Below are 23,780 nucleotides of genomic sequence, written 5' to 3' on the forward strand. Positions count from 1 at the left end.
GTGATCAAACAGGTTTTCTTGATTCCATTCTCTAATTTTCTACAAATAAGTGATTCAGGTTTACTAAATCTTTTCTACTTTTGACTTAATGCCTTTCCTAAACTCTAGACATATTAATTGACAATGTTCACACTGGGTGGTAATTTTAAGTATATGGCTCAACAATGCTGTCAATATGAAAACAAAATGTGTTCATTAAAAACTTAATTTTTTTGTTCTTTCTTAGTTATCAAATAATTTTGAAAATTGAAAAAAAACATTAACTATTAGGGTTTTTTTAATGTGTAGTTTATAAACTGTCTCAATCTTTTGAGTAACAGAAGAATGAACAAATAAGCTGTGAAAACATACAGATTGAAGTAAATTAATAAACTAGTTACTCAGCAGCAAAATTTTATACCATAGGAGACAGCAAGAGGAATAGAAAAAGCATGGGACTGGTTTTGCAGTCGCCTTGTTATTGTAATTACACATTTTTGAAGTCTCAGTCTCTCTGAAAGATACATTGTTTTTCATTATTTGACTTTTGGTACTTAAGTATGTTAGTGTTTAAAGAAGTTGTATATAGATAGCTTGACTTGCTTTAACAACCCATTTCAGAATTTTACTTCCCTATGTTTCATGTCATTCTTTACAGTATCCACATTTCTCTTTCTGTGGATTAATTGCCTTTTCCACTAATATCTTCAGTGGAGAAAGAAAATAGCTGTATATGCCCTTTGCATACTTACTTGGAGATCATTTACATATTGAATTGTCTTTTAGACTTTGGTTCTTGAGGCCAAATCACACCACTTCTTTTTCTCAGAGGTCTGATTTTCCAAGTTTAATCATCCTTATGGTAGTCCTCTGAACTGTCCAAGCTTTACACATCCTTCTTTAGATGAAGTTCCAGAACAGCTCATTGGGGCCTAATGGAAGTTTGGAGGGCTCAACGATATCTTTTTTCTAGCTTATTAAGTGCTGAATAAGCACTCTAGTAGAAAAATTAGTACTATTTAAATTCCACATAAATTCTTATGGAACAATGTTGAGCTCTTGGCTACACCCAAATGTTGGTCCCCAAATCATCTATTGAGAAATGACTCGATACACACACACACACACACACACACACACACACACCATGGAAATTTGTCTAAAGAAGGATGAATGTGACACTTTGGAATGACAAACTCATATTGGCCTCATTATTAAGAAAAAGCCTGAATGATGGGAAACAAAGGGAGATCTAAAAAGGAACTACCATTTTCTCTATAAAGCTAACTTCAAACATTTAATGCCAGTGTGTCCATCAAGACTTTCCTAATCCCGTAGCCCCTCCTTCCATTCTCATAGCTCAATATTTCTCTCTGCCATAGTATTTAACACACTGTTTTAGATTTTAGTTTATGTTTGCCTACTCAGTCTGTCTTAATGTCCTTCACAAATCCATAATAGTTAAATAATTAAACACAAATATGAATGTCTGTCTTATAGTTTACCTCAAACACACCATGAATTTTTACATTTGCATTCCTTGTATGCCTCCTCTTTCCAGATGTTTCTTCTTCAAAGTAGAGCTTAAATATCACTTCTCTATGGGCTTCCTTGATGCCCTACTTTCCATCCCAAAGACAGATAAATTTCTCTCTATCATTTTTGTTCCTATAACAATTTACACATATTTATATTTTATCAATTATTTTGGTTCAATCTAATTACTTATAGATCCATCTTTCCAACACTGTGCAATTTCAAGGACATCTTCATATTCTCTTTTTAAATACATTATATGGGACATAAGTATTTAAGAAATTTAATTTGTAAATATTTTGTCTCTACTACCAAACTGTAAGCCTCTTGAGGGCAGAATATCAAACATGATTCCCCTTAGTATGCTATAAACACCTGCTGAATGGATGGATAGACGATGAAGCAATGACATAATAAACATTCACACATGTAACTAAATAAGCCAACACAACCACAGGTGTCTTCAAGCTTACCGGTCCATGGCATGTGAGGATGCCGTCTTCCATCTTCTCGCACTGGGGGTCACACTCCACACAGATGGAGCCATTCTCAAACTCTCGAAATTCACTGTGAAAACATCAGCTGCATGAGGTGGTATAAGCAAACAAGCTGTCAACTTAACAAATGAAGTAACATCTGCTAAAAGTCCTATTGGCAGAGTAAATTCTAGAGTTTGTTTCTCAATGTGCCAGGAGCATCAGAATCATTTCCCTGTACATTAAGGAATAAGCTCTCCATTAGGAGAAAAGATAAACTGCAGCCAGATGGCTCTCCCTGCCCTCCACTGGGTTCAACGATAGACTCATTCAGGAAACATCTCTCTTGTGAGAGATATTCTAGCAGTCTAAAAAAAAAAAAAAAAAAAAAAAAAAGGAGAGAGAGAGAGAAGAAAAAAAAAGTATGACTCTTCTGATGACACAGCAGAATTATTTTCACTCTTTTTTTAAAGTAAAGCTGTGCCTGTTTGTCTCTATATAAAATGTTACTCTTGGCTGAGCTTTATTTTTTAAACTCTGAAAGAACTATTGTATTTTTCTTGTTGCTAAGTTACATGATATTCCCCATTCCTGTCCTTCAAATCCCAAGACTCTTCAATTTATTTTTGGTGAAACTTCAAAAAATGCTTTGATTTCTTTTCTTCTTTTAAAATAGCTGCCTTGGAGAATTAGAAAAAATAGCTTTTTATGGCAGATTTTATATTCTCAGATTATTGATCTAATATCACAACATCTTTTTCCAGTTTAAAATCTTTTTGAAGTAATTCTATAAAGTATAAAATTAAAAAAAATTAGTTCAATGGTAACATTCTAAAACTTTTTAATTAAAACCTAGGATGATGTTATCCCTTTCCAAACCTAACATTTTGTGGCCATTTCAATATTAAATGTTATCAATATGTAAGTTTTCCAATCAATACCTATTATAAAGTTTTCATTTCAATAATTGGTTATCATTCACGTACATCATGTTTATACACCCCATTCCAACTAATGTGTGAGTGGATGAGGCACTGGGTAACGACAATGTCGGTTACAAGTCATTAACAAAACATGACTAAATATTTATAGCTTCTGTATTATTGTGTGTCTATGTATAATGAGCTATCATTCCATACTCAAAGCATTGCAAATATGGCATTTAAGGATTAATTGCATGATAAAGTTAAATTTATTTTTCCTAAAGTGTTCACTTATTTTTACAGTGAACTATCCCATTTGACTATTGTAAAGTGTTAATAAATGATAGAAGTCTAAAAGGTGGGCTATATTTTCTGTTGGTTAAATTAAAACTACACTTAACTTCAAAGCAAAATATTGGGTTTTCAAAACACATGGCATAAATTGATGGTTTAGTTATATATATCAGTGCACATATTTTTTTAACAAAAATTTTTTTTTTCAACGTTTATTTATTTTTGGGACAGAGAGAGACAGAGCATGAATGGGGGAGGGGCAGAGAGAGAGGGAGACACAGAATCGGAAACAGGCTCCAGGCTCTGAGCCATCAGCCCAGAGCCCGACGCGGGGCTCGAACTCACGGACCGCGAGATCGTGACCTGGCTGAAGTCGGACGCTTAACCGACTGCGCCACCCAGGCGCCCCAATGCACATATTTATCTACATGGATTTTCCATTTTTAGAATGTGATGTTGGTTTGCTATGGACTAAGCTTTTGATGCATTTTATTGAGTTTAAAATCTCAATTGCATATAAACAGACTGGTTTTTTTTGTTTTGTTTTTGCATGTTTCATCATTAGTGATATAAAGCACTCAACAGAGGAAATCTTCATAATATAAAAGTCAAAATGACCTGGTATGAAGTGGTACCTCAATTGTGAAGAGAATCATTAGTATTAGTTCTATAATGAAATTATAAAATTATAAATAATTAACATGAAATTATAACAAAACCTGCAATCGTCAGCAAATTCCTGTTTTTAAGAATAGAGTTTTGGGTTACTAAAGGGTTACGTTACTGAATGAAGGTCATAATTTTTGTGGTACTAAAACATAGGTCATTCTTTTCTTTCACTTCTTCAAAACCCTTCCCTACACACAGAGTTAAGGAGTAAGGTGAATATGTCATAAAAAGTCATGGAGACAACCCAGCTGCCTTTTCTTCTGCAGATTAGACGTCTATTTGTATGGCTTTGGGCTCTCTTCCTTTATGCTCTCAGAACGGATCATTCGTACAATTTTTACTATTTCTTCACTCTTCATTGTCACTGTCTCCATCATTGCTTTTTCTTCCCCGTTTCCTATTGATTATATACTATGACTGCCAGAGATTCCCTTTCTCTTGAATCTGACCTAGCAAATCACTGTCTACTGAACGTGAGTTTTGCAGACTATGCTTTTTGTCACTTGTTTTTGCTACTCTACATTTCTCACAGCCATGCTGTGTGTGCTGCCTTAGCCAATCCTGTGAGCCAGCACCAATGCTCTGCAGTCAAGTCCTTCCTAAACTTCACTGGTGTTCCTTCTAGGACTTAAATCCCTTAACATCTCTAGACTTAATTTTGTAAATATCTTCTGTAAAAGGGAAAAATCGTGTTTCAATGAGAGGTTGTGAATGTTAAATATAAAAAATGCCTACAAAGAGCTTAGATTGGCACCCTTTCTGATCCCATGTTGTTCTTAACGTTTCAAAAACATTTAACCATGTTGCCAGATAAGAACAATTTTAAGACTGCATTGTAATGAGCTTTCTCTTTCATTTTAAATGCCTGTGCACTCTAATTCTGAGTTGCTGAAATACAGTGGCTTCTATGACCTGGATTTGAATGCTAACAGCCAGGAATTAACTGGTTTTCTAGTCCCCTTCAAGAAGTCCTCTTTTTAGGACTTCTTCTCATATGATAGTCAAAACTATTTTTATATAAAAATAGTTTCCCTGATTTTGGTAAATGTCACATTTGTATTTGTTTTCAGTAATATTAAGATAACTATTCTACCTAGCCATCTAATTAGCTTGGATAAATTGACACGAAAAGGAAATGATTCGCACAATTAGGTTATTTATCCAAGATTTAAAACTAGTAAGTGATGAAGTTAGGATTTGAATTAATTCTTCCTCAAAGGCTGTTTTAACTAACTGCCAAGCAATGCCAGGAGAAATTAGCCAGTGCCACAAGATTGGAAGTGGGAAAACCTATCATTGCATAGACTAGAATAACACTAGACTTTTACAAGGTACTTTCACTTATTATCTTTCAAGCTAATTCTTGCATATGATTTCCTAGAGCCCTATTACTATTGCAAAATACATGAAAAACTTTATAGCTTTTAATACGTTTGATTTAATGACTTGTAAAATGCTAAACTTTCAAAAACAGTCTGGTAATCAGTGTTGTTTTTTTAGAAAACAGGTTATTTTTCCTTAGCTGTCATTATTTTGCAGACATGAGACAGAGGATAGTATATGCATTTGCATATGTATCATTTTCATATATCTGACAGTTGAAAATGGAAATGTTAAAGAAAAACAATAGCATCTGGAAAGATACAGGACGGAAATCAGATGGTCTGAATTCTAGTGTTGGCTTGTTTCTACAGTGTTCTGACACTGGCCAACACTTAATTCTACCAGTTTTCACTATTTATAAGATGTTGCTGTCAGAAGACATGATTGCTACAGCCCCATTTCCTCTTCAGTACTATATATATATATATATATATATATATATATATATATATATACATATACATATATATACACACACATATATATAAACATGTATACCTATATATACACAAATAAACTTGTAACTCACTAAATGGAATTAAAATCTATTAGTTACACTTTAATGGCATCGATTGCTAAACAACAAACAAGCATATTTTAATCATATTTTAATCAAGTATTTTATGTTCAGATAATATCATTCTATTGTAATAATGAGAATAAGCATGAATACAATTTAATGAGAAAAGAAACACAGAATTTGCTATCCATTATCAAATTTATAAGTTGATTGTAACTTACAAAATTATAAGCTGAAATTTTCCTGAAAAACAATTAAATTCTTAAATTGTTTCATACTTAAATTTCTCATTTTATTTTTTTTCCTAAATTTCATGAAGGGAATTGGTTTCTTTCAAAGAAGAGACGTATCAATATTATTATGATCCAAAGATTTCTATCTTTCTGATATAAAATGCAAAAGTGCAATGTTTCCTCGGATCATGAAAACAGTTATTTAAAATGGGACAATTCTATAACTGCATTGAAGAAATCATAATTCATGGTTTTATTTCAGCAAAAGCAAAGGCACTGTACATTAACCATTTACAGGTCACTTAAATACCATAATATTGTACAAGACATGTAGAATTTTAAAACAAAATTTCGAACCTGTAAAAAAAAAAAAAAAGATGGGGCGCCTGGGTGGCGCAGTCGGTTAAGTGTCCGACTTCAGCCAGGTCACGATCTCGCGGTCTGTGAGTTCGAGCCCCGCGTCAGGCTCTGGGCTGATGGCTCGGAGCCTGGAGCCTGTTTCCGATTCTGTGTCTCCCTCTCTCTCTGCCCCTCCCCTGTTCATGCTCTGTCTCTCTCTGTCCCAAAAATAAATAAAAAACGTTGAAAAAAAAAAAAGATAAAATGGGACAATTCATGAAACAAAAGAAGAAATGAAATAAAGAACTTCAAAACTACACTTTTACAGAACTGTTGAAAATCCTTTTGGTGAGCATTATGAGAAAATTTGAATCAGGAACAGTACTAAAAAATGTATTATCACACTAATGAAGGACAACTGTGATGCATGAAATGATATGTTATGATAAACTGATTTTATGACTATGTGAAATGCCATGCAACAAGATATATGCCAGGTTTTATTGTTGGCAATGTGATTATTATAGCACCAGCAGGAATTTAAAATATTTGATTTAAAATACTGCTTAGGTTATCTTTAGAAAGTGGGAGAACACTTCCAAAAACTTCTTCAAATAGAAACTACAAAGACAATTTTTCTATAGGGTTAAGCAGTTGTCAGAGACGCAGAAACATGTATTGTTACTAATACACAAATAGACACAGAACTTGGATGGAAAAAAATCAAAAGGTATATAGTATTCCAGATGAAAATTAATAGGAAAGCATGTGAAAAAAAAGATTATTGGAACATCTGAAAGATTACTTGTAATAATCTCCTTCATAAGGAAAATAAGAATATATTTTTCAATTTTGCTTAAGTACAAACTGCTATAATTTACTAAGAATGATCTATTTTGGTACACTTTTTTAAAGTGTGTATAATAGTTGATACATATTTGGACTTATTTCAGATAAAAGTCTTTCCCTTAAAACAATTCTATTGTTGTCACCTTTATGCAACAAGAACTCCCCTGAAAAATCTTGGCCAGCACACACATTCTGCAGTTTTACCATTTTCTTATCATTTGAAAATCTGAAACACTGAATAGTCAAACTTATGAGGTAAAGGCAGCATTGTAAGATGCCTTACCCATCATAGAGGTTACAAGACTCTATGCAGCTCCTTCCTCTGCTGAAGCGACGGCAGGACAGGCATTGGTCTGGGCCAGGTCCCCAGCAGCCATCACTTGAACACAGATGGTTGCACACCATTCCCGCAGCAGCTAAAAAGCACACCAAATTCAAGGAAGAAACAAAACAGAAGGCTGTGTCAAAACTTACCATTTTAATATGACTCTTCCTAAGTAATGCTATTTCTGAAGAAGTGGGATTGAAAGAGATCTGTGGCAGATAACTCTGTCTGCCCACCCAGTCAGTCACCATGACCCACCCTACTGTCACCTTCTTCCATATTGCAGAGACCCCATCAGTGTGTATGCATATAACCACTACATTTATCATGAGAATGACCGAATATCAATTGTCTACATCAAAATTCTAGGGAGGAAGCATGAAAGAAATTAATCTTCCAATTAAGGTAAGGAACAGACCACCTTTCTCAATCCAAACCTTTGCTCCACTATGACACCAAAAATTTCTTCAATTCCATAGGAGAGCTTCATGAAGATATAGAACAAATCATCTTTGTTTTAAAACAAAACAAAACAAAATTTAAAAAGAGAAAGAAAAAGAAGAATATCTGGAAGATGAGAGGGGAGAAAGAAATGGAAATAAAATACAAGTTTTTTATAGGCCTCTGCTTGCCTTGCTATTTAGCCAAAGTGGCACATGTGAGGAAAACATTTTGCAAATATATGAAACAAATCATAGTAGTCATTCATGAGGAGGTATAAGAGAATAAAGTAATAACAAACTAAAATTTAGTTTTATCTCTGTATATTGGGGAGAAAGGTGCCAAAGAAAATTTGGACTTTTTAAAATTGCTACTTAAGTTTACCCTCTGTGCTGACAGCTCAGAGCCCAGAGTCTGCTTTAGATTCTGTGTCTATCTCTCTCTGCCCCTCCCCAGCTGGTGCTCGCTCTCTCTCTCTCTCAAAAATAAATAAACATAAAAAATAAATAAATAAACTAATTAATTAATTAATTTCTAATTAAGTTTGCCATCTCTGTTTCCCTTTATATTCAGTAACATTTATTCAGTATATTATTACTTACATAGAATAACATAATTTTAGTTAATGGATACTAGGTGTTGAATAAGAAGGGCCTATAGAGACTTCAAATGTTATTCTGAGTGTCTGAAAAGTTGATTTGTGGCATCTGAAACACAACTCTGTGTTTTCATAAAATATTAAGAATTTCCAAGAAGATTTAAAAAAATCAAAAACATCCTTATCTTCCCATTAGTTACCAAGTTTAATTATTATGGGATGCAAATTGTCATGACAAGAGCATTTGTGAGGTGGGTTGGGATAGAATTGAATATGTGAGTATAATATAAACAGGAAACATATCTGTGAAAGTTACCTTCTCTAACATATGCTTGAGAAAGTGAATTGCCAGCATCCATGATGCTAACTAGTTTTAAAACTCTGAAACAAAATAGCCCAATTTGAAATTCATCCATGTTGCTGTGTGTATCAATTTTCCTTTATTTTCCTTACTGAATATATTCAATTGTATGTATATACAGCATTTGTTAAATAAACCATTCACCTATTGCTACACATTTAGACTGTTTCCAATTTTGTGCTACTAAAATTAAGCTACTATAAACATCATGTACAAATCTTTGTATAGGCATATATTTTCACTTCCCTTCAGTAAACACCTAGGAGTAAAATGGCTGGATAATACGGTAGGTGTAAGATTAACTTGTTAAGAAATGATCAAATTGTGTCTCAAAGTAGTACTATCTTACATTCCCAATGGCAATAAACTGAACTCAAAAATTAAAGTTTCCCCACATTTTTGCCAATATTTGGTATGGTCCGTCTGTTTAATTTTAGCCTTCCTAATAGGTCTGTAGTGATATCTCATCACGTTTTTTTTTTATTTTTTTTAAAGTTTTTTAATGTTTTTTTAAATTTATTTTGAGACAGAGAGATAGTGAAGAGGGGAGATTCAGAGAGAGAGGGAAAAAGAGAATCCCAAGCGCGCTTCACACTGTCAGAGAGCAGAACGCAAGTGAGGCTTAAACTCACCAACCATGAGGTTACGACCTGAGCTGAAATCAAGAGTTCGACACTTAACCAACTGAGCCATCCAGGCGCCCCTCATTAAAGTTTTGATTTGCTTTTCCAAAATGATTAAAGACACTGAGCATCTTTTAATGTGCTTATTTCCTGTCCATATATCTTGTTTGGATAAGAGCTACTGAATCTTCTCATTTTGTATTGGATTGATTGTTTTCATACTACCTAGTATTAAGAGTTCTTTACATATTCACTGTCTTTTGAAAATTAGAAGTTTTTAATTAGCAAACAAATTTATCAATTTGTTCTTTTATAAATTGTGCTTTGGGTATCATGTCTAAAAAATCTTTGTCTAATTGAAGGTAGCAAAGTTTTTCTATGATGTTTTCTTTTAGAAGTTTTATGGTATTGATTTAACATTCAGGTGTATGATCTATTTTGAGTTAGTTTGTATGGTGTACGAGTCGAGGCTCTCCAGAGAAACAAAACAAATAGGATATATATGATTTGTCGTACACAGTTCTGGAGGCTGAAAAGTCCCTTCCATTTGCCCCCTGCAAGCAGAAGGGCCAGGAAAGCCTATAGCATAATTCCAGTTTCAATCCAAAGGCCTGCAAACTAGGAGCACAGATGGTTTAAGTGCCATCTAAGGGCAGGAGAACACCAATATCCTAGCTCAGAAGTCATACTTAGAGAGTGAATGTTCCCATCTGTCTTTATGTTCCATCCAGACCTCTAGTGGACTGGATGATGCCTATCTATTTTGCAGTAGATCCATTCAGTCTACAAATTCAAATGCTAATTTCATCCAAAAACACCCTCACAGACACACCCAGAAATAATGTTTAGCCCCACGATCCAGTCAATTTGACACATAAAATTCACCATCACAAGTACTAAAGTTCTATTCATTTTTTTGCATATAGATATCCAATATTTCCTGCACCGTTTGTTAAAAACACTATGTGCTGTCATCCAGGCTTTGTTGTTCCATTTAGAGAGCACAGATGAGTAGATTTAGCATAATTCTTATGGATCCTTGGATTTTCAGAATGATCAATGAGCACTGGCTTCAACTTTAAGTCACCAGCTGTGCTAGCCCCTAACAAAAGAGTCAGACTGTCCTTTGATATTTTGAAGCTAGGCATTGATTTCTCCTCTCTAGCTATGAAATCCTAGATGGCATCTTTTTCCAATATAAGGCTGCTTCATCTATACAGAAATTCTCCTGTTTGGGTTTTTATTTTTAGATAACTATAAATTCATGTGCAGTTGTCAGTAGTGATACAGGGAGATCCATGTTCCCTTTACTCAATTTTCCCTAATAGTGAAATCTTACAGAACTGTAGTTCAATAACACAAAGAGCATATTGACATTGATACAGTATAGATACAGAAGATTTCCATCACACAATGATCCCTAATGTTGCACTGTAAAGCTGCTATAAACATTTGCTTATCGGTTTTTATGTAAATATAAATTTTCATTTGTCTGGAATAAATGCTCAGTGGTATAATTGCTGGGTCATATGAACTAAAATTGGGCATTTTAGTTAACATTTGTTGTTGTTTTTGAGAAACTGCTGAACTGTTTTCTAGGTGGTTGAACCATTTTACATTCTCACCAGGAGCGTAGGAATGATCTCATTTCTGTTATATTCTCTAGCATTTGGTTTTGTCACTAAAATAGCTCTAGCCATTCTGATAGGTGTATATGGATATCTCATTGTGGCTTTAATTTTAATTTCCATAAAATGGATAATAATATTGACATCTTTTCGCGCACTTATTTACTATCCATATATCCTCTTCAGTAAAATGTATCTTTGTCTTTGTCCATTTTAATTACGTACTTTCATTGTTGAATGTTGACAGTTCATTATATATTCTATCAGCTAACCTATATCTATATATCATCTAACTTTTCTCTTTCTTTCTCTCTGCATGAGTTAAAAATAATTTCTCCCAATCTGCAGCTTGCACTTTGGTCCTCTCAATAAGATCTCTTTTGGAGCAATTGTTTTAACTTTAAAATCTAATTTATCAATTTTCCCTTTTATAGATTGTGCTTTTTGTGACAACTCTAAATTCTCTGTCTAGCCATAGGTCCCAAATATTTTCTCTTAATAATTTTTCAAATGCTTTTTCTATATTCATTAATAGGGTCATGTGATTTTTCTTCTGTAGCCTATTAATATATATTATACTGTTTGATTTTCTATATTGAATAAGCCTTGAATCCCTGGAATAAGCCCTGTATAGTTATGCTGTATAATTAATTTATGTATTGTTGAATTGTTGAAAACTATTTGCTCTACTTTGCTAAGGATTTTTGCTTCTATATTCCTGAGAAACACATCGGTTTGTAGTTTTCTTTCTTTCTGTCCTTCTGCCTTTCTTTTTCTTTATTTATTTCTTTTGTTTGTTTGTTGGTTGGTACTCCTTGTTCACATATGTATCCTAATCTTAAAAATCATCAGTGCAAAGTAGAAATAATTACTCATTTTACAGATGGGCAGAGACTCAGGCTAAACTGCCTCAGGCTACAAGTGTCAGACTAGGGGTTTCAATGCAGTCCTACCTTGTTCTCTTTACCCAAGTGGGGATGAAAGTCCCAGCTCCATACCCCACCTTCTGTGACACCAGATGCCAGGGAGGTTGGGGCACCTTGTTTTAGTCTTGTGAGGGTAGAAGCCCACACTTCTCATTCCTTTCCATGGGTGAAGTTGGGCCATGGTTTCTTTCTGTGGTGTTTGGCTAGAGTAGAGTAGTTGTTGCCTAAAAGCTTTCTGATACAGCTAGTATGCCCCTTTCCTGGTCCTTTGGAGAGAGAGAACAGGATTTCATTTCAGCTTTTTTGCTAGTGTTTCTGAGTTTTCAGTTTCTTTGCCTCCAAATCTGGGAGGTAGGAGACAAAAAGAAAACCTAGGGGCCTCATATCTGTGCTCTTTCTTGGATTCCAAGTTGCCAAATATGTCTTCCTTCTTCTCCCCAAGTATCAAAATCTTACATTTCTTTTATATATAATGTCCAAGGTTTTCAGTTGTACTTAGCAAAGGGAATAGGCAAAGGTACATCTAATTCATCTTACCAGAAGCAGAAATCCTAGTACACATCTTTAATTTACTGCAGTCTATTTTCATTATATTCTACCACTATTTCAGTATTTTCTAGCACTTAATGTATGTTCTAAGAACCCTAAGATAGGATATATCCATTTCTCCATTGCTAAGCTTTGAACGACCATCATACATTTTACTTTTCTACATGCTATTCACCACACGCTCATTATTTTGGTCTAAATTTTAGATTGCTCTTTTAAGAGAATTAAATAATAAAACAAAGATTCTATATATGTATCCATGTAGGGCTCTTTATCCCATATGTAGAACCATATTTTCATCTGGTATTGTTTACTCCTACCAAAGGACTTCTGTTGATGTTTCTTGCAGTGTGGTTTTCCCTTGGTGCTGCTCTCTCTCTGGCACTCTGTCTCTGTACTCCAGCTGCCTTGGTCTCCCTGGAATCTCAGCTCTGCCCCCTCAACTCAAGCAGTCTCTGGGACTCTTCTGGGTTCCTCCTGACTATGCTGTGGTCTAAAAACTCTCTCAAAGTAGTTGGTCAGAGCCATCGCCAGGCTCACTTCATTTGTTTCTGCACTCTTAGGAATCACTCTCCTTCATTATCTACTATCTACTCTCTTGCCAATTGTCATTTCATACATTTTGTTCTTCTTGTTGTTTCATGAGGGAGAGTAAATCTGATCCCTGCTATTATGTCTTGGCCAGAAAAGGACATCCTATATTTACATTAAAAAATGCAACATGGGATCACTTGCTGTTTCATAGAATATTTCCCCAAAATTCCCCAAAACAGCTTCTAAGCACCCACAAAACTTTATTAAAAAGTATAGGGGCGCCTGGGTGGCGCAGTCGGTTAAGCGTCCGACTTCAGCCAGGTCACGATCTCGCGGTCCGTGAGTTCGAGCCCCGCGTCAGGCTCTGGGCTGATGGCTCAGAGCCTGGAGCCTGTTTCCGATTCTGTGTCTCCCTCTCTCTCTGCCCCTCCCCCGTTCATGCTCTGTCTCTCTCTGTCCCAAAAATAAATAAACGTTTGAAAAAAAAATTAAAAAAAAAAAAGTATATCTCCTTTGATGTGCCCGGGTGGCTCAGTCATTTGAGCATCTGACTCTTAATTTCATCTGAGGTCATGATCTCATGGCTCATGCGAACAAGCCCTGCCTAGGGCTCCATGCTGATGGTGTGAAGCCTGCTTGGGATTTTCTCTCTCCTTCTATCTCTGCCCCTCCCCTGCTCATGCATGAAAGGGCCCCCCCCCCCCAAATAAATAAGTAAACTAAAAAAAAAGTATACCTCCTTCTATCCTGTTTTAATTTATTTTATAGTTATAATCCTAAATAATATATAAATGTAATTTTTAAAGATAGTCTGAAAGAACAGAGACTGAATAGAGTGCTTTCCTATGTAGCTAAGATTGTCCCTCTTCTCAAATATATTATTATTGTAAGTAACTCATAAAATTTGTGGACTTTGCTTAATTACAGTTTTCTCCACGTCTTAGATTTATTAAATTAAACACCATATATTGTAAGTATTTTTTTTTCTTCATATCGTGTGGAGACTCTTCAAAACTTGAATGATTTTATGTTCTACTTGGGAAAGGCTGACAGTTTATCTGCTATATTGATTTTAAACTAATAGCAAGAGTTCCTTCTTTCTTATTTATTTATAATGCAGGGAAAGAGGGTTCTCTCACCATACAAAAAGAAGTCAATTGAAATGGAATCTTTACACAGGTTTCATATCACTGATTACTTACATGTATATGTGATTTGTACTACCTTACAGATGTAAGGAGATTAAAAACTGGTTCAGTTAAGCTGACTGAACATAAATGTGTAAGATCAAATTCTATTCCATAGAGTTAGAAAGAAGCCAAAGATCTATATTTATATAACCAATATAAAGTTATAATACCTATTTTTATAATCATTCAGACATTTTAAGTTATTAATAGAGTTTCACACTCTGCAACATGTATACATTTATATACACTTCTAATACACATTTGCATTTGAATAAATCCCCAAAAGTGGAAAAAAAGTTACATTAATAAAGCAACTTGTAAATACAAGCAGAGTACAGACAAAATCACATTGCAATGTTATGAATCTGGCTCTCTGCTTTCATCACTTTCAAATCCTTATAGGAAATAAAATCAAGGCTTCAAATTTGTCAACTTCTAAGTCTCTCAAATGCATTTTCAATTTCTTCCATTAGAATGTTGACAAAGTCATTAGTACCCCCTGGTTACTGCCAATTTCATGATATCCTATCACCCTTTGGTCTATTTCACCAATTCTTACTCATTTTTTTCAGGTTTCAAAGCCTCACACTCTTGTCCTTTCTCCTTTCCTCTACCAAGAGAGATGGACTCTTTAATATTGGGAAGGATAAAAGCTGCCTTCTTTGATTTTCTATTGCATGCTTTGAATTATATGGACAGGAGAGTTTTAGCTTCACCCAAGCCCCTACCTTCTTTTCAACTGCTTAATGCCTCCCTTACTCTGAATTTTTAGATCCTCAATTTCAGAACAGTTTTAGACCAGGAAAACACTAAGCTATCTATTGGAGGAAAGTGAGAATAAACAGAAAACAATTACTTTCTTCTCATTTTTTTCCCCAAACCACTAGATGATGGTATTGAAGGCTGTGTTGATCATTTTCTCCAGAGTGAAACCAAGAGAAGTGTCTTCACACAGCATAGAACAAAAGGCCAAGGAAGCTTCTTCTTTGAAATTCTTCAGAGAAAAGAACTTTCGATTAGCACCCAGAATTCAACAGTTCTCTGACCTCCCAGAGTGATAGTCACATGGGGAAGGAGTAGAAGGCCTATTCAATGGCTTACAGTTCAAAAGGCCATCACAAGCCTCACTAAAGAAACTTTAGGAATGTAGTGATTAGGCAACCTTTAACTTACTCTGTGTTTTCTCTGGAAGCTGTAAAATAGATTTTTCTTTATCTCATCTGAATTGTTATCTGTCTGTTAAAAATGTGGAGAGATAATAATGTGCTTAGTATTTCAACCTTTATATAGAGTATTGAACTTGCTTTCATTAAAATAGATGCAAGCTTAAATAATGGTTCTTGCTGCTGTGCTGCATGTGTTCAAGTAAATGGACTAGCTCAAAATATTGAAATAGAATACCTGTCTACAAGCACAAATGCAGAAAAAATATTTTTTCTTTCATTATACAAAACCATCCATGCTGTTTATATTACTTACTGTATATAGAGGCATAGGTTTTATCTGGAATATATTTGAACAGATACCACTAGCCTTTTTTTTTTTTTAAGGCTAAAATACATGATTTAGTTGTAGTAGCTCAGTTTTGTGATCAGAGCAGTATAGATTCAAATCCTTATTCTATGACTAGCCATGTAGCCTCAGGCAATTATTTACATGTTACTCACCTGAAAGAATGAATGATAATATCTCCCTTTCAGGGTTGTGATGAAGAATAGACCTCATATTAGCAGAGTATTTAATGCAGGATTACTTAGCTAAATTAAGCCCTCAATAAATATACTTAAGAGAAATATGAAAACATACAAGTATATTCATGTGTTTACTTCTAAAAATATTTGTTGAGAAACTACTTAACTTTATGCTAGACACTGCTAACAAATAAGGATATGATGAAAACATGAAATAAAATACATATTCTCTTATCTACAGCTTACAGTCTAGTTGAGAAGACAAGCATGAGATAAATAATCGCTGAGAGACAGAGAGAGAGAGAGAAAGAGGGAGAATGCACTGAGAGAATATAGCACTTGCCTTAACCTAATCAGTAAATTGCATTAGGTCTACCCACATAAGGAGGAATAAGAAACTGAGATGAGAAGGATAAATAGGAATAATTAAAGCAAAGAGGGCTGGGGGAATTTGGGAATCACAACTCTAGCCAAGAGAGACTGAGCAGGGAATAAGATTAGTGATTATAGAGAAAAGGCTGGACATGGGCAGTGAGTGGGAAAGTGGTACCTGATGAGATAGTGGAGGTATACAAGAGCCAGATTATATAGGATTTACAGGTCATTTACAAGATTTTCTGCTTTGTCCAAAGAGTTATGGGAAGCTGTTGGAAGGTTTTAAACAGCAGAGTAAGGATCTTATTTTTTTTTTCCTTCTCCAAATTTTTATTTAAAAACCAATTTGTTAACATACAATGTAATGTTAGTTTCCAATGTAGAATTCAGTGATTCATCACTTACATACAACACCCGGTGCTCATCACAACAAATGCCTTCCTTAGTCCCTACCATCTATTTAACCCAACCCTTACCACCTCCCCTCCAGCTTTTTATCTATAGTGAAGAGTCTGTTTCTTGGTTTGCCTCTCCTCCCCCACTATGTTCATTTGTTTTGTTTCTTAAATTCCACAAATGAGTGAAATCATATGGTATTTGTCTTTCTCTAACTGACTTGTTTTTCTTAGCATAATACTCTTTGGGTCCAATCACATCATTGCAAATAGTAAGACTTCATTATTTTTTATGGCTGAATAATGCTGCAGTGGACATAGGCATGCAGATATCTTTTTGAGATCTTGATTTGATATTTTTTGGATACATCCCTAAAAATGGGATTGCTGAATCATATGGTAGTTCTCTTTTTAAGTTTTTGAGAAACCTCTATACTGTTTTCCATAGTAGCCACTCCAACTAACATTCCTGCTATACAAGATTTTCCTTTCCTCTACTTCTAGTAATTTCTTTATTTTAACATGTGTGAGGTGTGGTTTCCATCTGCATTTCCATGATGATTAGTGATGTTGAACGCCTGTTTTCATGTTCTTGTTGGCCATATGCATGTCTTTTTTGGAGAAACTTCTCTTCATTCCTCTGCCCAATTTTAAACAGGAAAAGTTTGCAGCTTTCTGTTGAGTTGTATGGGTTTCTTACATAATTTTTGTATAAACACCTTATCAGATATAATGATCTGTAAATGTTTTCTCCCATTTTAAGGTTGCCTTTTCTTTTTATTGATTTTTCCTTTGCTGTGCAGGAACTTTTTAGTTTGATGTAATCCCACGTGTTTACTTTTGCTTTTGTTGCTTCTGCTTTTGGTGTTATATTCATAAAATCATTGCCAAGACCAATGTTAAGGAGCTTACTACTGCTTGTGTTTTCTTCTAGGAGCATTATGTTTTCAGGTCTTATGTTTAAGTCCTTAACCCATTTTTAGTTAATTTTTGTAAGTGGTATGAGATAGGCATCCTATTCCATTATTTTGCATATGAACATTCAGCTTTCCAAACATCATTTATTAAAGAGACTATTTCTTCCTGCATTCAATATTGTTGGCTCCTTTATAAAATATTAATTGACTATATATGCATGGGTTAATTTAGAGCTCTTGATTCTGCTTCATTAGTCTATGTATACGTTTTTGTACCAGTACCACACTGTTTCAATTACTATAGCTTTGTAATATAGTTTAAATCAGGAGCCATGAAGCCTCTACCTTTGTTCTTTCATAAAATTGACTTGGCTATTGAGAATCTTTCGCAGTTCTATAGGAATTTTAGGATTTTTTTTCTATTTCTGTGAAAAATGCCATTGGAATTTTGATAGAGAGTGTATTGCATTTATATATGACTTTGGGTACTGTGGACATTTTAACAATATTAACTCTTCCAATCCATGAATGTGTGTTATCATTCCATTTATTTGCATTTTCAATTTCTTTGATCAATATTATGTAGTCTTTGATGTATAGATATTTTACTTCCTTCATCAAATTTATTACCAAGTATTCCTAAGCTGTGGCTTTTGCATACTCAGTCTTTGTTATGTTGAGATATGTTTCTTCTATTTATTCTATATCTAATCTGTTGAGAGCTTTTTTTCATGAAAAAATGTTGAATTTTGTCAAATGCTTTTTATTCATCTCTTGAGATGATGATGATTTTTGTCTTTCATTCTATTAGTATGGTGTATCATTATATTGATCTGTATATTCTGAACCATCCTTGCATCCCAGGGATAATTCCACTTGATCATTATAAATGATTATTTAACTGTGCTATTAAGTTCAGTTTCTTAAAAAAAATTTTTTAATGTTTATTTTTGAGAGAGAGAGAGAGAGAGAGAGACAGAGTGTGAGCCTGGGAAGGACAGAGAAACGGAGACACAGAATCTGAAGCAGATTCCAGGCTCTAAGCTATCAGCATGGAGCCCGACTAGGGGCTCAAACTCAGGAACTGTGAGATCATGACCAGAGCTGAAGTCGGACGTTTAACCCACTGAGCTACCCAGGTGCCCCTAAGTTCAGTGTTACAATATTTTTTTTTAAGAATGTTTGAATCCATATTTATTCAAGGATATCAGTTTGTAATTTTCTTTTCTTACGGTGTCCTTATCTGGCTTTCGTATCCAAACAATGCCGTCCTTGTAAAATGAATTTGGGAGTGTGCCCTCCTCCACAATTTTTTTGGAAGAGTTTGAGAAGGATTGGTATTAATTCTTCTCTAGATGTTTGGTAGAATTCACCAATAAAACTAGAAAGTAATAAATAAAACTGGGCTTTTCTATGATGGGAAGTTTTTAATTACTGGCTCAATCTCCTTACTTATCTGTTAAGATTACCTGTTTTTTCAAAACATAATTCAAACTTGTATGTTTTTATTAATTAGTCCATTTTTTCTAGGTTGTCTACCTTGTTGCCATATAATTCCTCATTGTAATCTTTTAATAATCCTTTGTATTTCTGTGGTATCAGTTGTAATGTCTACTCTTTCATTTCTAATATTATCTGGGTCCTCTCTCTTTTTACCCTGGTAAGTGTAGCTGAAAGTCTGCCAATTTTTGTTTATCTTTTTTTAAAAAAAACACTGTTCATTTCATTAATCCTTTCTATTGTTTTTCCATTCTATATTTCATTTATTTCAGTTCTGATCCTTTATATCCTTCCTTCTACCAACTTTGGACTTCGTTTTTTCTTGTCTTTTTTAATTCTTGTGGTATAAAATTAAGTTGTTTATTTGAGATCTTTCTTTTCCTTTCTTTTAAAACGCAAGTATTGCTATAAACTTCTCTCTTAGGACTTGTTAAGCTGCATCACATTAGTTTGGTATGGTGTGTTTCCATTTTTGTTTAAGATATTGATTTATCTTTTAATTTCATTTAAGGACCAATTGGTTGTTAAGTAGTGTGTTGTTTAATTTCTACATATATGCGGATTTTCTAGTTTTCCTCCTGCTACTGATTCCTAGTTATATACCATTATGGTCAGAAAAGATAACTGGCATGACTACAATCTTTTAAAATTTGCTAAGACTTGTTTTGTCACCTGAAATGTGATATATCCTGGAGGATATTTCATGTGTGCTTGGAATGATATATATTCTGCTGCTATTGGATGGAATGTTCTGTATATGTCTTTTAGGTCCAGTAGGTCTAAAGTATAGCTCAAGTCCAGTGTTTCCTTATTTCCTTACAGTTCAAGTCCTTAGTTTGTGTATGGATGATCACTGAAAGTGGGGCATTAAGGTCCCCTGCCATGATTGTATTGTTAGTGATTTCTCCCTTCAGATCTGTTCAGATGCTCCTTTGTTGGTTGCATATATATTTATAATTGTTATATCTGCTAGGTGAATTCACCCCTCTTTTACTACATAATGACCATCATTGTCTTTTGTTACATTTTTTACTTAAATTCTATTTTGTCTAATATAACTGGACCTGGTTTCTTTGGTTTCCATATAATATGCTCTCTTCTTTTGCCTAAAATAATTTGAGTTGGGTTTTTGCCATTAAACGAGCACTGGATTAGTTTCTTTTTGCTATTGTAATAAATAACACAATGTAATCACTTAAAACAACACAAATTTAGTCCTTAGAGTTCTGGAGGTCAGAAGTCCTCTTGGGAAGAGGATTATCATAAGACTCTGTTGCAGTGACGTCTATGAGTAGGGAACATTAGGTATATATGTGGAATGAGAGTGTAGTCTTTGTAACATGTTAGAATGAGTTAAAACTAGAGAAGTTAGGAGGGATAGGAATGGGGGAATAATTGATAAGACATACCCACTCACTCACCATATTGAATAGGTTGAACAGACATGACCCAAAGTTTTGTTTAATATTTTTTAAATTTTTTTAACGTTTATTTTTGAGAGAGAGAGAGAGAGAGAGAGAGAGAGCGCGCATAAGCAGGGGAGGGGAAGAGAGAAAGGGAGACACAGAATCTGAAGCAGGCTTCAGACTCAGAGCTGTCAGCACAGAGCCCGATGTGGGGCTCCAACTCACTAGCTGTGAGATCATGACCTGAGCCGAAGTCATACACCCAACTGACTGAGCCACCCAGGTGTCCCCAGCTTTGTTTAATCTTAAGTATTCTAGTTACTATATCTCTGACTTGATGGCACCTGGGAAGGAAATTCTAGTGGGGAAGATAACAGGCAGCAGGGACAACAGTGACAAAATATTAGAAAGTCCTTGAATATTCTTAGAACACTGAGCACATTATAAAGTACCTCTCAGGAGGCACATTAACTATAATAGAGTAAAATAAATTTCTAAGTGTTTTGTTGAAACTCTAAATACATAAAATTTAATAGTACAATATATTGTGCTATAATTACTCAATTAATTTGTAAACTATTATTAAATATTCCTTTGTTTTATTATGTTATCTTACTAAAAGGAAAAAAAAAAGAACACCATAGGATGCTTTTTAAAGTTCATTCTTTATCTTTGTCTCCCCAAACTATTATTAAATATATAGTTTCATGTTACTCAACTGTGAATTTTCCTGTCGTACATCCTTTTTGAGGAAATAAATCATCATAAGAAGAAATGAATTATCAGGACTATATGTTTTTAATTATATTTCTGACTATAGAATAATAGGAAGAATGATGGCGGGTGGACAGTAGTTTCTCAAATGATTTCCCACAGACATCTGCCTCAGAATGATCTGGTATGTGTTAAAAATGCAGAATCCTGGGCCTCAAACCACTGTATGCATTAGTTTCCTAGGGCTGATGTAACAAAATGCCACAAAATGAGCAGGTTAAAGTAACAGAAATTTATTCTCCCACAGTTCCAGATTTCAAAATCAAAATGTCCGCAGGCTGTTTCCTTCTTGGGGGCTCAGAGGGAGAATCTGTTCTTTGCCTCTTCCCTAGCTTCCGGCGATTGCTAGCAATCCCTGGTGTTCCTAGGCATACAGCTGCATAACTCCAGTCTCAGCTTCTGCCATCACTTGGATTTTTTCCCTATGAGCGCGTGCATATGTCTGCATGTGGCGTTCTCCTACCTGTGTCTGTCTCTGCATCTCTCCTCTTCTTACAAGGACTCGGGTCATATTGGATTAAGGTCCTACTCCACTCCTGTGTAAACCGCATTTTAATTTACATCTTAATTACATCTACAAAGACCTTATCTCCAAATAAGGCCACGTTCACAGGCATTAGGACTTTAATACATCTTTTGGGGAGATACAATAGAAGCCACAACACTTATCTAAGCAATAATCTCTGGAAACTGACATACAGACTTCTGCATTTTTAATAGTTAAAAGCTGGTGCCTTAAAATTCCCCAACTACTGATCTAGCAGCGAGTCAGGTTAAAATGTTGCCATTTGTGATAACCACTGAAGCCTGCAGTCATTCTGGTTTTTGTTGTTGAGGGGCCATCAGTTCTTCTAGAATTTCTGGTTTACAAAATGGAAGGAGCGTCATTTCTGAAATTATAACTGCTTACTACCCTTTTAATAAGAACACGAAGAACATTTTAGAGCATTGTTAGTAATTAGATACTGTGCCATTTCAAATACAACAAAAAACTCCTATTTGCATTTTTTTACAAAGTGCATTAATGTATTTCTTCAGTATAAAGAAGAAAATCTTAGAAGTACAATTAAGATTTTCTATCTTCTGATTACTTAGAACAATGACTTCACTATATTCTAAGCTACGTACTATAAGTTTTGTACTGCACTATGTTTTACTGAAAAGTGTGGCAAGGTTGATTAATTTCCCAGTGAAGACTGGCTGTGAGGCCCATAGCACAATTCTCTAACATGGTTGCCATTGTTGGGAAATGTACATTTACCCAAGATAATATGGGCTGGGCTTGGAGTGTGCAAATTAAAGACAAAAATAGGGGACTGAGAGAAAGTAAGAAAATCAGCAATCTTAGCAATATTTTCTTAAAACAAGGTAAACATCGGGGCACCTGGTTGGCTCAGTTGACTGAGCGTCCAACTTAATTTCATCTCAGGTCATGATCTCACAGTGTAGGGCTCTGCACTGAGCACAGAGCCTGCTTGAGATTCTCTCTCCCTCTCTCGCTGCCCCTCCCCCTCTCAAAATAAATAAAGAAAAATTAAAAAAAAACAAGGTAAACCTCAATTTATAATTGAAATTCATTTTTCTATAGTATACAACGTATTAGAGGTGATAATGATGACAATACCAATGGGATTGTGATTTTATAGAAAGTCAACACTACTTACGAGGTCATAAACACTAAAATGCTTACTATTTTGTAGTTATTGTCACTCTCACCAGAGTAAAACAAAAGAATATGTTAAGCAAACATTGTATTTTTCTCCACCAGTGTTAAATACCCTTTATTCCCTACTCATTAATTCTTTGCCCTGATTAAATTCTGGACATTCAGTGATTCATCATAAAATTGGATCATGTTGCCATTCAGAGGATTCAGTTATTAGCAATTGACTATAGTTTCACTATTCCCTTTTTCTAGATGCATGTCCAATGAGAAGAATTTTATAACTATCACATTTCAGGAACACCAAAATCATAGATAAATGTAAAAAAAAATCATAGATAAATGAAGAAATTTATATTCCTTTTATATTCTTTGTCTAAAAAATCTACTCCTCATCACCAAATATTTATCTCTTGAAACACTAAACTAAAATTAATATTTTGTGGATATTTTTATAAAGCATGAAGTCTGTTACTTATAAAGCTGTTTTTAAATATTTTAATTACAAGAGTAAAGAGAGAAAGTATTTAGAGGAGTCTTAAGCATAGACATGTTTTATCCATTAAAGATCTCAGGAGGTCATTTTTAAATTCCTCAACATCTAGGCTTCTAGTGACAACTCTCATTTCTTCAATATCTATCAGTGGTTTATGTGCTACTTGCACACTTAAAACTCACCACCT

General features: G+C 34.5%; 1 protein-coding gene across 6 annotated transcripts in view; it reads right to left on the bottom strand.

Moving 5' to 3' along the window:
• The window catches only part of ERBB4 (erb-b2 receptor tyrosine kinase 4), a 1,166,318-nt gene that overhangs the window by 272,008 nt on the left and 870,530 nt on the right, over nucleotides 1-23,780 (bottom strand). For all 6 annotated transcript variants that reach the window (XM_040476138.1, XM_040476135.1, XM_040476139.1 and 3 more), the window contains exons 13-14: nucleotides 7,485-7,617; nucleotides 1,989-2,082 (exon numbers count right to left, since the gene is read on the bottom strand). In XM_040476138.1, coding sequence (XP_040332072.1) covers nucleotides 1,989-2,082; nucleotides 7,485-7,617 — 227 coding nt within the window. The remainder of the gene's footprint in view (nucleotides 1-1,988; nucleotides 2,083-7,484; nucleotides 7,618-23,780) is intronic.

This window comes from Herpailurus yagouaroundi, unplaced genomic scaffold (genome assembly GCF_014898765.1).
Source record: "Herpailurus yagouaroundi ecotype Mexico unplaced genomic scaffold, PumYag 140, whole genome shotgun sequence".
Lineage (NCBI taxonomy): Eukaryota > Metazoa > Chordata > Mammalia > Carnivora > Felidae > Herpailurus > Herpailurus yagouaroundi.